Genomic DNA, 16,782 nt, shown 5'->3' with positions numbered 1-16,782 from the left:
CTGAAGGAGACTGTTGTGCCATCACATTTTTTGTGGTTTGAGAGCAAAGATCCGGTCGCAGCTGTGCAAAACTCCGCAATACAATTCTCAAACTTGATTGAAAATCAATTTCGGAGTGGGGCTGGTTCGGAACGGCGGTGTTTCGGAATGGAGGGCTGTCCCCTGTTGGAACATTGTGCGCACACAGCCCTTCACCACCTGGATCCTAAAATAAACACCTGTTTTATTACATAATCATGCTTCCGTGTTGCGCCATTCATAAAGATCCTATTTCCATCATTCAAATAACAAGAATTGTGTAATTAAAATCCCGTCATAATTAAAATCCTGTCATAATTTAAATCCCGTCCAAGACATAACGTGCACGGGCTTGGGCCAGGTCGGGCTGGATTTTTTGGGCCCGGCTAATAGAGCGGCTAAGCTCTCGTTTCCCCTGAGCCGCCTCAAGAAGTGCCTGCTCTCGCCCTGCAGCTACGCGGAGTCCCTCCTGATCAAAACGCCGCTCCACTTCTGTGCGCAGCAGGTCCAGGGCCTCTGTAGCCTATGTAGTCAGGCAGGCTGCATATCACATCAAAAGCATAGATCTATGCATTCATGATATGAAAGAAATAAATGTAAGTCAGACAAATTGAGTTTAAATTCAGATTCTTTATTTTTTGTTTTATGTTTGTGTACTACGGAGCCGCGGAGGGGCATTGAGAAAAAAATAAAACACACCAGCGCTAGAAATGTTTGATTGCGAACCAGATAGGCCTACAATTTGGCTCGCTTTTTGATTTATTTCTATTTTTTATAAGTGAGGAGTTCTTACAATACGGTGCCAGGGTTAGTGGGGATTACTGCTAGGTGCTGTGGGATAGAGCCAGACAGCTGAGAGTCTACCCGGAGCCTGCCGAGGATGCTCGAGGCTTTACCGGGCTGGTGAGGCAGTAACAGGTGCACACAATTGAGTGCCTGCTGGAGGCTGTATCTTTCTCTCTATGGCCCCTCCCTGTATTTTACCTACATATGAGTGGAAGTGAAGAGTGAAAGTCTTTTTTACCGTAAGTAATGTAATATAGGGACCTTTGATTTGGCTTAAAAATAATGTGGCAAGAGGGTAAAAGTGGGGGGGCCAATGGCCCCCTGGCCCCCCCCGCTTCCGGCACTGTTGGAGGATGTACTGGAGATCGGGCAGAGGGAGGCTCAGTGTGGGGGTTCCGGTTCCTGCAGATGGTACCTAGAATGAGACTTGGGAGAGGTATGCACCAGACTGAATAGGAAAAGATGAGGGAAGAGAGGATGAGGGAATGTTGATAGGTATAAGGTAGGGAGGATGATGGATGAAGGGATGGGAAGGGGAGGGTGGGTTGAAAAATCTGAGACAAACAGAGCAGGATGGGTTGACCGGGTATATGTAGGCTTGGCAGATAATTCAAGGTGTGGTTGAGGCGTGGCCCTGCTTCCGAACCTAAATTAACAAATTAACTTAATTTAATGAAACTAGACAACCTAAGATTTCCATCAGTACCAACCACCTTGGTATGGCTTGTCACGAAGGGGGCTAAATAATGCTCCAAATTTTGTAGAAATTTGGCGAGGGAAAAACTAGCATGGCCATTTTCAAAGGGGTCCCTTGTACTCTTACATCAAGATACCCAAATTAAAATGGATTCAATGGTTACCCATGAGTCTCATCTCAACATGAAAAGGCTTGTTCCAAGTAGACGTTTTGATCCTGACAACCAATCCTGCAGATTAAAGCTGTATATTTGTCTTTCTAAGAAAAAGGACAACCAGCCTATTTGAAGAACAATGAATTTATTATTAACATAATTATACAGATACATGACACATTAAAACAAGATTGCTGTGGAACTCAAAATGTTAAGTAACTGCTATTAGCCTGTGCACATCACATAGTTGGTAATAATTGGCTAAATAAGAAACCTAAGTATATCAGTATGAGATACCGTAAAGATCCAGTGTGTTGGATTTAATGGCATCCAGCCACTTCTCCTGTGTGCCAAGCATATAGGAGAATTATGGTGGCCAACGCCAAAAATGTGAATTGCCCTGTCTGGAGTGTATTTGATTTGTCCATTCTGGGCTACTGTAGAACATCATATCAGACTCTATGGAGAAGGACCCCTTTTGTATTTAGATATAACGGCTTATTCTAAGGTGACAAAACACAACAGCTCTTATTTTCTGGGGATTGTAAAGTAATGAAAACACAATTATAAACATTTTATATCGTTCCTGCAAATAGATTTCCCTAAATCCTACGCACAGGACCTTTAACTCTCCATATTCACATCGTTTTCAACTGTCTTATGTACTTTAACAGCATAATTGAATTCCTGATAGTCAGTGTCAGCTTTTATTTTGGTGTCAGTAGCCCCTTCCTGCCACCCGTATGAAAAAATGCTGGGGGTGCAGCTAGTATGGAGTACATCAGTGTCTATGTAACTTGTTATTTTCTGTTTTAATTATACTGGATAGACAAACATCTGTTTGAGCTTGATAATGGGTAATAATTATTTTTAATGATAGCTTTGGACAGTTTGCCTCATTAGACAGTGAAGGTGATGTGTTCTCATACATATGGATGCACAAACAACGCACTGATGACGTTTCTGTGTATTTTTATTTCTGTGATAAAGAATAGAGAATTTAACATTTAGATGTAAGTGCCATTAATCAATTTCAGTAAAGTTTTCATTAGTTGGCATATTGAAATTGAAGCTGTATGTAATTAGATTGACAAGGACAACAGCAAACCTGTTCATGAATGACAGCATGGATTATGCTTGTGTTTGCAGCACTGACGTGGATTGCAAATGTATTTTCAACAGTTTTTACTGATGACTTGTTTCCAGATGAAATGGCATTAAAATCATGGACATTAAAGGTGATAACAGCATCATTTGCCAACATATTCAACCTGTGAGGTTAATTATACCTATGTAATAATCTGCATCTACACTTCTAAAAATCTCTCAACATGGCCGATTTCATCATCTATCCATATCTTGCTTCGGTGTGAGTGGGCCTATAGCAGCCCCTCTCACATGGACTCAAATTCGTCAATGCGTTGTTTGGTGTTGCCCTGACGAATCTGACGTAAGGTCTTGTATTTGTCACGGCCCGCCTTCACATTCTCAGCATGGATCAGGTCATTTAGGGTCTTTTTGTTCTCGTCTACAGCTCCAGCCAGCTCAGTGCTCAGGAACTGAAAGAGAACACAAACACACAGTGAATGAGATCCTCTTTCCCGAGAGTCTTTAGGAGCCTATTCAGAAGCCTTGCCCCTCTCCTGCCACCCCTGTACTCCCCACAATCCCCATCTGAAAACAATCTATTGTCCACAGTTATTAAGTCCAGTTTTGTGTTGAGTCCTCTATGCAACATCTTGTTTTGGCTGTGAGATAGAGACCAATTTTTATTTCATTTGTTATGGGGCTCGGTCTGGATGAGATTTGTGACTTGAATGAAACGAAAAGAATGATAACGTACCTGCAACAATGTTTGCACTAAGTTCTAGGTGACACACAATTTTTGGTGGCAATTAAGCTGCCATCTTTACAGCAGAGTCAAAACCTCTATATGACGGGGTCAACAAGCAGCACAGTGATGGTAAGAAAACATATTAAAAAGCTCACAACAGCAACAAAAATGTGATTCCCAAACCACAAACTGAGGTCTGAGTGAGACGGAGGCAGCTGCCAGAGGCAAAGAGGATTCACCCACTCAGTCTCAGAGATGTTATCTTCTGCCTTCTGCTTATAAGTGGTGAATTTACAGTTCCCAGCAAGTAAATACGATATAGCCTCTGGCTTTTGTTTGATTTTTTTTTTTTAGTTTCGGCAAAAATGCTGTTGCACATGTCCGATCCATCATTAGCCCAGTCAACATTCATTAGCTTGAAGGGCTGATTTGGCTTGTTTACATGAATGTCACTGTCACCCTGAATGTCCCGCTAAACCCTGTTCAAACTCTCAAACTCTAAATGGAAAACAGAAATGAATACTTGAATATCTGTATTAAGTACAGCCCTAAAAGATTAAAAATATTTCACTGTGATCCAGAAAAATAAACCTTATAGTGGCACAAAAAAAGTCAGGGGATCATCAAAGTCAGCAGTATTCATCCTCTGTGGACCATGAATGTCTGTATAAAATTTTGTGGCAATCCATCCAGGGGTCATTGAAATATTTCAGTCCAACCAAGAGACCATTGACATAGAGCCATGCCTCTAGTAAAGTCTAAGTAAAGTGGCTAAAAATGTATGTGATGTGAAATACTTCATATTTTGAAAGACACATTGGGTGCTTCAACATAGTCTTGTTTAGTTGCCGCTATCATCTAGAGGCTCTAAGAGTAACTGCAGACTGATGCTATGATGCATTGGCCTTTGCATTCAGCTGGAGTGGCTCCTAATTTATAGACCGCATTATTTACTGAACCTTGAACCACTGAATTGGAAAATCGAAGGCCTTTTCCGATTCATTTGTCTGCACTCTTAGAGTTGCAGGACAGCCCAGGGATTGCTAATCTCTAGCCGAACATGACCTCTGACCTGCCGGTGAGTAAGAGAACAGCAAAGCCGTGAAGTAGGAAATTTGATTATATTCACTTAACCTTACCTTGAGGTTTTTCTGCAGCCTCTGGTTCTTCTGGGCCTCTGTTACCCTCTCCTCCTCGCTGCGATCACGGACCATGCCGGGAGAAGTGAGCTCAGCGCTCGCCTCTGCACTGCTTTCATCTGTCTCATCGTGCTCGTGCATATGAGGGTGGACTGAATTTTGGATGTGGACACCCATAAGTTTAGACTTCAGCTCCTCTTTGGTTCGCTCCAAATCAGCTTCTACCACCATCGCCTGTCGAAATAGAAATAGTATTTTTCTTTATCCCTAAACATGAACGGATATATAAATCACACCAAAACTACAATGACTTGTTTTATTTTGGGTAATGTCCTGTTGAATTCCTGGTGAAGCTATTTTCAATATTAAATGCAACATTTCTCAAATATGTTGTCTTCTGTGACTAAAGTCATTTGTCAGCATTGCATGCATTAGAAAACTGAAATAAGGGTATGCAACACTCAGTTTACAAGTGGTTTCCAGCATCAGATATCTCAGTGTCATCTTAGACTCAACTCTGTGCTTTAAAAAACAAGTAAATCAAGTAGCTGCAAAACCTAAACAGATGAAAGCTGAAGATGCTAAGATTTATTTCCATGGTGTGATTTTCTCACATACAAGCTACTTTATAACCACGTGGCCTCTTAACACCATCTATAATATTAAAGCCTGTACAATCTGTATGTAAACAAGATCCAAAGGCCCAGCCCAATAAACCTAAAAGCTACCATCAGTGTAATATAATTCCTAGATATGGTTTCATTTGCTGAGAACTTCTTATCAAATTTCACAATGCTTGTTTAATATTTAAAATGATCAGTGGATTAGCTCCTCCTCCATTTACTACATTCACCTACCAAAAAAAATGCTGGAGATATATTAAAAAGATCTAGAGTAAGAGCAGACATAGCTGTCCCAAGGAGGAAACATTTTGGACTAAACTCTTACCGTTTTTTTGCACGAAATCTTTAAATTAAAAAACAACCAGACATCATACGTAGTCACTGCTTGCTTTTCCTGCCTGCTCTTGTTTGCCCCTTCTAGTTTGATCCGTCTTTTGTAATATAATGTAATATTATGTTGTCATGTTTTAACTGCTTCTGCTGAATGTCTGCTAAACAAAACATGTTCTATTCTGCATGACGCTGCCTTACTGCTTATGCTTTTGATCCTGTTTAGCTGTTCATGTTTTGCTTTCTCTAATTCAAACTTTATATGTTGTGTGTTTTATTTGTTGATTTAATGTGCAATTTAACATCGGGCCGAGAGACAACATTTGACAATTGCCTTTTGACTAACACCGGCACATTTACAGTGATGCTGTCCCTGAGAATACATAAATATAGAAAATAAATCGAAATAAATATACAATTATTAGATCAGCTGAGAGCTAAATTTGATATAGCGAGGACACTTTTTTTTTTTTTTTTTTATGGATATTAACAGGTTCGAGATTGGGCTCATTTCCATCAATCCCTGAACCGACACTGCTGGATTCAGTTCGAAGTGGTACGCAGACTTCATCTGTCTAAAGTCAGACTCCGAAAGATGTACCCCTCAGCCGATGATTCTTGTAATAGATGTTAAAGTTAACCTGTAACACTATATATTCTAGTCTTGCCCGGGTCCCTCAGTTTACTGGTTCTCCATTTTTGAAGCCCTTTCCAAAATAAAATTGAAATGAAAAATTGATCCAGATCAGCCATTTTTGGTATTCAGTGTGAAGACAATCATCTCCCTAAGGAGCAGTCAGATTGCATTGCTCATGTCACCCTTTTAACCAGAAGACATATCACTTAATAGGAAGTATATGCATTTTATGGTTTGTTTAAGTCAACTATGGCTTCGCAGGGCTGAGGTTTGCTGTCTGGGATAAAGCAGTGACACCCATAAAATTGACACAATGACAATTTGAAAGTCTACTGATATACTTATCTGAGGTTGATGCTTCGCTTCTACTTCACCCGGGCTAACACTTAGAAGTGTCAGACATCCTTCTTTGCTTATGTTTGAATCATCCTTTATCTCGCTCGTGGCTCTTTCATTAATTCTCACCCTTTTCTGCCATCTATTCGCCTCCTCATCCTTCTTCTTTTTGGCGTCCTCCAGCTGGGAGATCTTAGAGGTAAGCTCTGCCAGCTCAGTGGCCTATATGCACACACACACAAATGGGGAGAGAGTTAAGAGTGCTCCTGATCTGAGGTCATTGTGCTCTCTGTCTGTGGGTGCACGTGTGTTGGAGAGAATGTGTGTGTCTGTCTGCGTGTGCGCGTACATGTTATGCAGCATCACGGCTCAGGTTAATTGCCTTTCTATTCAATCAGCAAAAAATGTGAATAATAAATCTACTATTAAGCTTAATTTGCGACATCAATACATTACTAGTTTTTAGTGTAGAGGTGGACTTCATCAATATATGTAAATATACAATAATGAATCTTTGATCACGGGAATAAAGTAAATTGGTCTCTGTCTGAATGATGACTTTACAGCAACCAGTTTTTCCATTTTTAGAATCTGAATGAATCTACCCTATAATTTAATCAATTCAATTAGAATTTAATCAAACTCAGCATGCAGGTGTGTTTTGTGAGTACCAGGCTTTCCTGGCTCTTCATCTGGCTTTCAGAATGATACAGCAGGGCTGCTTTAGCCTCCACTGCAGCTCTGCGGTCCTTGTCCAGTCGCTCAGCCTCCTCTTGAGCAATTGTCCTCTCCTTCTCTAACTCAAGAGCCCTGCGAGTCTGCTCCTCCAGCTCTGAAACACACATGTGCGCAGAAATCATCATCCACATATGCCCAGACATGCCCGCATAGTATATGTGCTTTGAAGATTTCCTAAAATCACAAATATTCAATATACTCAGCCATTCTTTTGATGTTCTTAAACAGAAAAAATGAAAATCAAGTTGAGAAACATTTGTATTCAGAAGGTTGTCAGACCATCTTGAGCTCTCTTTGTCTGCTCTTCAATCTGTCTCAATCGCTCCATCAGCTCCATGGTCTCACGAGCAATCTTCTCTGTTTCCTTCTCAGCATTTTCTCGCTTTTTTTTCTCACTCTCGAGCAGAGCCCTGACAGGAGAATTGTGCATAAATACACATCTGAAAAAAAACTATATCTCCTGACAGTTCTTTCTTAAAGCAGAGAGAACACACTGTAAACTTGAAAAAAAATACAGCCTTCATTATGTCTTCCTTTCTTACCTCTCCATCTGCCTCTTGTTTTTCTCCTCCCTGGCCTGGGCCTTCATCTGCTGCACCTCGATGGTGTCAGGTTTACGTCTACGCATGTACAGGTCATGATTCCCCATACACAATGCCAGGATACGTTTGTTAATGCGAAGACGGGGCACGTAGAAAACAAAGTCCTTTAGCAGAAAAATAAGCAATCAGTGATTTATGACACACAAGTAGCATCTCACATCAGTTTCACAGAGAAGAATGGGTTTATATCCTAAAGGCAGAGTTTTGTTTGGGAGAATTTAGTTAATTTTTCTGAACTCTTGGATGCTTTCCTGAAGTATGTGCACACAGGCAAATTGAAGTGTGAGGCTAAATTCATGTTTGTGAGTGAGATCAAGTAGCAGCTGCTCTCATTACTCTACTTGCTATAATTTATGCATTTGCCAAATTGGTCGTTTCGCCAGTAAGAAGGATATGAGATTCTGTCACATCTCCTGTTTATCGCCACAGAGAGTATGAATAGTCATAGCCTTGAAGAAGTACTTGTGGGATCTTGTATCTACTTGTGAAAATGTTTTCACAAAAAACTACCAATGCTAAGATAATGAGTGCCCTGCTAAACTCTTAGCACTAGACTTCACAAACATCCATGACTTGAGCTTAAATGAGCTCACACTTCAACATACCGTCAAGCTGCGCAAAAAGGCATCCTGTTAGTCTGACTTAAGGTATGTGGTAAAATGCCCACAATTCCCACAAACAAAACTCCTTTCTGTGTGACTTGTGTTAAAGTACATGTAATGATATATGTCATAGAAACTGTAGCTGCTGCAGATAAACCACTATTAAGTTAAATGTATTTTTTATTTTGCATACCGGAGCTTTCTTGTCGATTGGTTTGATGACAAACTTCTTGTCATTGAAGGAAATATTTCTGATCTCACTCCAGGGGAAGCCAATCTTTGGGGTCATCCTGTAAAATATTGGCAGGGTTTACCATCAAGGTCTATGGTGAAGTTAACAGAGGTTATTATGGTCTTAACACACAGTTAAAACATAATTATGACACAAAGAAAATAAACATTAAAGTTAAGCAGCTCTGTGAGGCTGTACTTAGGTATGGGGAGCTAAATGCTAAAATCAGTGTGCTAACATACTCATAGTGGCAATGCATATGTGCTGATGCTATGCAGGTTTACATGTTCTCAATCTTAGTAAAATATGATGGCATGCTAATATTTCCATTAGCTATGATGGGAATGCCATTAATTCTACAGGTATTTGGTCAGAAACCAAAGTTGCATCCTGAAAGTTTGACTTGATGGTAGCACTAGAAGAAAAATGAATGCTATTGCCTGCTAAAAATATGTCTTGCTTACTGTTCGAAACACATTTTTGCTTTGCCTATTGCTAAACTTCAATCTGCAGAATGCTGTGTGTGCTGAAGGCTGTTTTCATGTCCATCTGCTGAAACGGAAAAGTTTTTCAATGCACACCTTAAGACCTAATAAGACTTGCATTTTCGAGCAGGATTGGGATTGGGAGAACAAGCAGCTTCTAAATTCAGTGCAACAAAAACAGATGCATAAATGACTTAATGATTCACACTCAATTCTTCATGTTAAGAAGCCTGTTTGTATATTTTTTATAAAGGCACTGTGAGTCTATGTGTCAGGCTAATCTTAGGTATATAAGAAGCTACCTAAAAATGACAACGGCAAAACAATATGGAATGATTATCTCCCACTAACATTCTGCATGACAAGCTGGACTCAAGGGAAAGTTACAATACTTCAGTCCATTTCCTCTGAGTACAAGCAGGCTCTCAAAGTGTTACACAGAAAAACCAATACGTACCATCATTACAACATTCTTGATAAATTTGACATCCTTGGTTGGGAAAATCTAATGAAATACACTGACACCTGCTTGAAGTGGAGATTTAAACAACAGACCTATATGAGATCTGCACTGAGAGGGAACCACGTATTCCCTTACAGATCCAGCTCCCTCAGCCAATCATGTTTTTTTTTTGTAATAGCATCTCAACTGTGGGACACCCTACCAATTGAAATAAGAGACTGTTCCACCTGTTACACCTTCACACAAAGGCCTCACTTTTGGAAAGGCAGGTGTGAGCATTTTCATTCAAATGGTAATTTCGTTATTATGTCGAACAAGGAGGTTATAATGCCAAGAGGGTCATGTTCTTGGTTTGGTTTGTTTGTTTGTTTTTTAGCAGGGTAATAGAAAAACTACTGAACTGATTTTAATGAAACTTGGTGTAAGGGTGTAGCATGGCTACAAGAACCCGTTCAGTTTTGGAGTGGATCTGAAATACAGGGCAGATATGCAATTTATTTTTTCACTTTCATTAACATTGTGAGATAGGGCCTTTGGCCTTGGCAGAGGTCAGTGCTCTTCAAGTGCCCTACTTGTTATAGTTGATCTGGGAATGTATGCAATAATTACAAGCAGGCTATTTTATAACAATCAAGTATGCTCTTCTGTACTCTTCTCTGTCTTCTAATTCTGTGCTACATGGTATATGTTTGTCATGTCATATAACCAATTTAACAACTTGTAACTGCATCGTTTAACTTTTTTTTATGAAGACCTTCATTATGATTGTTGTATTTTTATGTGTGTCTTATTGCTTTTTGTTGCTCTGCATGTCTGCATGCATAAAAAAGGCTATAAACAGTACTGTTGGTTTTGTTTTGTTGCTTCATGTTGCTGGGTTGCATGGCTACATGTACTGAATATTGGATGTTGTTGATGTATTACTGAATTAATGTTTCCTGTTTCCTGTTGCTCTGGTTTCAAAACATCTGGCAGAAGGACTACAGTTGAAAATTAGCCATCTGAAAAACTGGTACATTTACAGTAATGTTGATTACTCTGATTTGTCCTTATTAATAGATAAATGAAATCAAAGGATCACCAAAGCCATGACTGTACAGTCAATCCTGTGGAGGAGATGAATGTTGTCCAAAATGTTATGATGGCATGAGTTGCAATGAGTTGTCAACACATCTCACTTTGACTCAAAAATCTTATCCTGATGTTAGAGCAAGACAAAAAGTAAGGGGAACACCAAAGTCATTAAGCTACAGTATATTGCTCGGAAAACTTGACTTGATATTATGTCATTTTGCTGAATAAGTGCCAACTTTGACCTGCTGATGGTGCTTAATGAAAAGTCTGGGAATCCCCAAGGTCAGGGGGATTCATCTTCTGGGGACCATGAATGTCTGCATGAAAATTCATGAAAATCCATCAGTAAGACAAAGGTCCAGTGTGGGAAGATGGCGGCGCGCATGGACGCAGCGGCTCTTAGCTCTTCGTTTCGGTGTATAGTTTTTGTAACATTTATATTTAATACTGCACTGACCGGAGAAGCACTGCAATTTCATTGTATACTGGATGTGCAATGACAATAAAGTTCTATTCTATTCTAGTCATTGAGATATTTCACCATGGATATCTGTACCACATTTTGCGACAATTAAATGTTGAGACACACATAAAAAATGTCAACCCCATTGTCATGCTACATGAAAGGCCAGGGGGTCACCAAAGTTAGTAGGATTCATCCACTGAGGACCATGAATGTCATACAAAAGTAACATGCAGGAGAACTGATTCAAGAAAAGCTTGTCAAAAACATATACATTTTTAAATTGCGACCTACTTGTCCTTTTTGTCATAGATGTTCAGCCCCAGCGCGTCCACTCCCAACCACAGCTCTGATCCTTTCTTGTTCTTGATATTAAAGTAGTTGACCCCGTACATCTCCAGATCCTGGGCTATCTTGAGGTACTCCACCATGGCGTCCTCTCTGTGGGATGGAGTAATTAATAAGTTACAGAACACTTGTGTTGCAAAAAAAAATGCATTCAAGACTTTTTGAAGAAAGTCTGCAGTACCTCAGCATTCCCTTGTGCTCTTGATGCCACACCTGGATTCTTTCCTCCCACTGGTTTTTATTCAGCTTGTGCTGCTCTAAAACCCTGGTTTTATCAGTGAAGACGACACACCAGTGAGAATTCAGATGACTAAAATCAGAATTAAGTTAAACTTTGATCAACACTCAGAACCACAGGAATCAGTACCTCTGTGGCAGCAGCTTCTCTCTTGTGAGGTATCCCGGTACGTGATAGTCTTTCCTGTAGTCTCCTTGTTTGACCTGAACCGCATACGAGGCCAAGAGCACCGCAGTCTCAGGTGGACAGTATATGTCATCATTTAGGATGGATTCTTTGATCTAAAACAAAGAAGAGAGACAGAAAGATCTACTTTAACACATAAATCCCTAATGTTTGATGATATTGTATGTGTAAGGGTGAGAGACAATTCCTATGTGTTCTGGTGTTTATTTACTGCACCTGGATTCCTTTTTTGTGTGCATGCACTCCCCTAAGAAAGACCGATGAGGGTTAATCGGATCTGCGTGAGTCATCGTGGAACCCTCACTGGTCGTTAAGGTTTTGTTTTGATTGAGATACCTTAGTTATCATTGCATCTGCAAGGTGCATCTGCACTTACATAAGATAGCATTAATTACCACATATCCACTTTGTCCATATTCCTTTAAATAATTCCTATTGTTGTTTTAATATTTATTGTACACTTCTTTTAGCATATATCAATAGTTAAGAAATGGATGTGGATACTACTTATGGCATACAAATAAAAAAATGGCGCCATCTAATTAGAAAATGAATACGAGTGATGAGGAAAGTCTATCATTTCCATCCCATATTTCCCTTCAAAAATATCAGTGTCCTGGTGTATGCATTCATCTCAAACCTGCAGAAAGAAGAGGCGCTGTGTTGCCTCCTGGATCAGTTCATCCGCGACATCCTCAGGGTAAAACTTGGCCCTGAACTTAATCAGCAAAGGGTTGTCCCTCTTCACATCTTGAGCTGTCACCTGGGATCGGCACCCCACAGCAGAGGGATGCCGGAATGAAGAAAAATATGTGCTAATTAGCCTCAATGGGTTGACGAAGAAGCATAACCATAAGCATGATGACATCTTCATTTAAAAGTTATGCCATCAAGGGATGTAAAGTTGACACAAACTTTCTCCTCACCCTCTTGTTCAGCTTGAGCCAGGTGGAGAAGCCTTTGCTATCCTGATACTGGAGGCCAAAGAACCAGGTTTCCCTCAGCCCGATGGTCTTCACTATCTAAACATACCAACAAGTAACATGATCACACATTTGTCTGCCAAAGCACCTGTTTGGCTGTAATGCACTGCTGCGTACCTGGTCGAAAAGCTGTTTGCCAGTTGTGCTGGGCAGGATGGCAAACTCCAGCTCAGCGTCCATGGTTGTAACCCGGACATTTATCTGCCAGAGAAAACACTCACACTGAGCCACAGGAGGGAAAAAGATCCCTGCAGCTCATTCATCTGTGTCACTGGAGAAGCATCAAGGAGCATGCAGAGCAACAGCTGGGTGAAGAAAAGCACTACCAAATCTGTGATCATTTAGTTTTCTCTCTGAAACAATGCTACATTTCTTGGTTCTTTGACAGCAAAATGACCAAAAAGAGTGTTTCTTACATTCTTCTGTTCAACCAGGAGCATCCAATCGCAAGAGGTTGGTGGGGACTACAATCAAAAAATGAAGCCCACAGTATATTTTAGACTTAACTGAGAACATGGGGTTCATTCTATGATGCATAAGTATTAACGTCTGGGTCAAAAACAATGACACCCATTTAGTGTTATTTCTGAATATTCCTACCAAACCATACACATATATCTGCAGTTGCTGGTACAGATTGACTTGTACAAAACAAAACAACAACGAAACAACAGCATAGAGAAGAAACTGATGGCGCCATTCCTCATATACGTTGCTGAGATTCATAAAACAAGGCAGAGCTTTCATTAGTGCCTGTAATAGTAATGATAATAATAATTTTCTACAGTTATAAGCCTTGCTGAACATCCTCTGGGGACTGTCTGCTGTAACGGATATTTATGAAAACAGGAAGAGATGGCTTAACTTTGCCACTGGTGTTCATCTACTAAATGTGACAACAGACAATAAAACCAGAGACGGTTTTAGGTGAAGAACTATGGACTAATGCCCTCTTGAAGCCTTTGCATTACAGAGCAGTTTAACAAATTCAATCGAATCCCTACAGCTGCAAATACATATGAAACACAGTGAAAATTATGATAAAAAAAAAGAGACGTAGCTACTTACAGTTGACATTTGTGGTTTTTTAATCTGTAGTCGAAACACTTCTTCAGAGAGGTGCTTGTAGTAGCCTTTTCTCTGCGGAGTCATATGAAACTGCTTGCAATACCTACAAGGATTATACTGAACGAGAATGGACCATTGTATTGTTCCCAAATACTTCTCTCTTAGCTAATCCAATAGCAGCTCGGCCCCCCCAACATTATAGAGAGGAACCCTTCATCTTCTGTGAAGACTTTTCATCTTAATTTAATTATGTTTTGACTGTGTGTCACTCATTAAGGGCCTACACACAATGTTTGTCTCCCAAACCTATTTATAGATGGACACAAATCAACAGTTACTCAGCAGCACCTGGTGTTCCAGTGGGAGTGAATGTGCCAGTGCACTCTGCTAATCTAATAATCCGTCCAGTTAATGTTTTAAGCATATGTTGTTATGGCATACAGCGACCTTGGGGTTGGTGTGATGGTGTGATTGGTCTGTAGGCCTGTTGCTAACTAATCAACATAAGAGTGTAGTAGCTAAGAGGGCCGAATAAATTGAATACTTTGGCTGTATTCAATTAATCTACATGGCAGAGGTGGGCACCTCTGTGCTCTGGCCAGGTTAAGGGTGACAGTGCTTTGAAAGGTAAATACCCTTAATCAGACCAAACACTCAAATACTTTTTGCAAGCTCCCTTGCCTAAGACTAATTATTTGAAAAATCCCAGAATGTGTTCAGTAAGTCTGTTATTTGGCATGTTGATTAATCAAAATCACAGTTGCAAAGTGTCATTCACACTCCATACTTCACATTTACCATCCCCAAGTCACCATATCCTGCAATTAAGGGCCATTTTATGCACACCCTGAACAGCGCATAGCTTTGTTCTGACCTGTCACAGCTCCCAGTGCCCTACCTGCTGAGTCTGATAAGACTTTTATTCCCTCTTCAAAGGTAAGAAAGTCATCTTGAGTAAACCCCAAGTATTTGTAATGCTAAGTGTATGACAGAGGTGTTAAGCCAAAATGAAACTTAAACTTCCTCTATAACTCTCCCTCCTTCCTGTGATGCATAATTGCTTAGTTTCACCTTTAACTTCAATCTCCATTTGCGACACCAACAGTACACAGTATTAAACAAACTGTCAGGATCATTTTGAGTCTTGCAAGGAGGACAGTATCATCTGCGTATAGAAGAGTGCCACCCCTAAAGTCACCTAATCTGACGTCAATAGCTGCTTTCTTACTTTCAAGTGCTAGATAATTGATCGTTTCCAGTAAATTTATTCACGTACTGTTCTTATACGTACAGTATAAGTACTTGTAGTTGAGTTTCTATTGATACCACTGTTATTTCGCTGTATTTCAAATATAGACCCTTTTTATTCCAATATGTTATTTCATTATATTTCATTAGTATTACTTTAAAACAATAGTCATGAGTAACTTCACAGATTACATTACACCACAACATTAGCTCCAACATTAAATGCTGCTTAGTAATACATCAGTATTAGTGATCAAATGTTATAATATTTGATTATATATAACACTGACAATGCCATTCTACATGAGGAGTAGGCCACTTTTACTTTTAATAGTTGAAGTATATTTTTCTGATTTTGGATGCTGGACCTGTACTTAGACCAGTGATACTGCACGTCATGTATTAATGATACTCGTTACCTGGAGAGGTTGGAAAAAGATATACAATTCTTCCCTGTTCCAAAACCAAAATCCAATCCTGAAAAGTGTAGAGTTAACTAGCTAGCTACTGAAGATAGGGCCTACTGAATGTATACACATGCTGCTTTTGCTTTTTAATGATTATAACACTGAAAAAAAGCCAAACACTGTGGGTCTCATTCATGAAAAGTGAGTAAATCTGTGTGTAGATTTGCACATAAAAGCCTACGCTATTAAAAACCTACTCCGGATTCAGGAACGCCGCAGGAAACTCAGATTTGATCGTAAACACGTGTGTATGATCATGAATGCCAATCCATCATAAAGTGACAGCGCGCTCCCGGTAATCAGCAATTAGCATAAATCCCCGCCCATGAATAGCCAATGACCACCATATAAGGAGGTGTAGGTGCATCCAGTCGACCTGTCAGTCATGGCGCAAAGAAAGAAAGAGAAAGAAAGAAAAAAGAATTTTTCTAAAGCGGAGATCGAAATAATTTTGGGTGAAGTGGACTTAAGAAAAAACATTTTATTTTCTTCAGTTAGTAGTGGTGCAACAGGGACTGGCAAAGCGAAGGCCTGGAGGGAGGTAACAGATGCTGTTAATGTTGTCTCCGTGGTACAAAGAACCATGTCAGAGGTGAAGTGTAAATGGTTTGATATGAAACTGGAGGCAAAGAAACGCATAAGCACACATACAAAAAATACAGCGGTCACCAAACAAACAGAAGATTCATTTGTGGGGTTTTGAATGAAGTGGGAACGGGAAACCAGAGATGTTTTCTGCGTAATGGATAAACTCTAAATCAGTGATGGCTGTCGGAATGTAGAGCTATTTAACATTTATTTTAACAAATGATACGGATAACATATAGCCTACAGCAGTTTCGTATGCATCGTCTTCAAATTATTTGAATCTTAATAGCCTAAAGCTCTGTTTTATACAACGTAAATTAAACATTTTTCAAATCAGATTTATTCATTCAAATGATTAAAAAGCCACAAAAAAAAATTTAAAAAATTAAAAACGTGTTGTCTCAAATAATTCTTTCAGCTGGCGCGTGCTCCTTCGTGGCTCC

The 16,782-nt window shown here is 39.8% G+C and overlaps 1 protein-coding gene across 2 annotated transcripts; it reads right to left on the bottom strand.

Annotated features, from left to right (window-relative positions):
* Window positions 1-1,783: 1,783 nt before the first annotated feature.
* LOC117260622 (moesin a-like) lies at window positions 1,784-14,168 on the bottom strand. 2 transcript variants are annotated; one of them, XM_033632615.2, is made up of 15 exons: window positions 14,037-14,151; window positions 13,385-13,432; window positions 13,086-13,169; window positions 12,912-13,007; window positions 12,626-12,748; window positions 11,929-12,080; window positions 11,743-11,826; window positions 11,508-11,654; window positions 8,690-8,786; window positions 7,835-7,998; window positions 7,572-7,702; window positions 7,226-7,386; window positions 6,684-6,776; window positions 4,629-4,862; window positions 1,784-3,214 (listed from the first exon to the last, which is right to left on the bottom strand). In XM_033632615.2, the coding sequence occupies exons 1-15, from the start codon at window positions 14,118-14,120 to the stop codon at window positions 3,050-3,052; spliced, it is 1,863 nt and encodes a 620-aa protein (XP_033488506.1). In that variant the 5' UTR covers window positions 14,121-14,151; the 3' UTR covers window positions 1,784-3,049. The 2 variants fall into 2 exon arrangements, with proteins under 2 accessions (XP_033488506.1, XP_033488505.1); XM_033632614.2 differs by lacking the exon at window positions 13,385-13,432 and having other exon boundaries at window positions 14,037-14,168.
* Window positions 14,169-16,782: the final 2,614 nt, after the last annotated feature.

Source organism: Epinephelus lanceolatus, chromosome 7 (genome assembly GCF_041903045.1).
Source record: "Epinephelus lanceolatus isolate andai-2023 chromosome 7, ASM4190304v1, whole genome shotgun sequence".
Lineage (NCBI taxonomy): Eukaryota > Metazoa > Chordata > Actinopteri > Perciformes > Serranidae > Epinephelus > Epinephelus lanceolatus.
This window is presented reverse-complemented; position numbering and strand designations above follow the sequence as displayed.

Excerpts from the sequence above, each read along its gene's own strand:
- LOC117260622 (XM_033632615.2), bottom strand. The coding sequence starts at position 14,120 with ATGACTCCGCAGAGAAAAGGCTACTACAAGCACCTCTCTGAAGAAGTG. Across the intron at positions 7,387-7,571 it reads GACAAAGAGAGCTCAAGATG|AGCTGGAGGAGCAGACTCGC; the intron begins GTCTGACAACCT and ends TGTGTGTTTCAG. Across the intron at positions 4,863-6,683 it reads CGAATAGATGGCAGAAAAGG|GCGATGGTGGTAGAAGCTGA; the intron begins GTGAGAATTAAT and ends CTATTTCGACAG.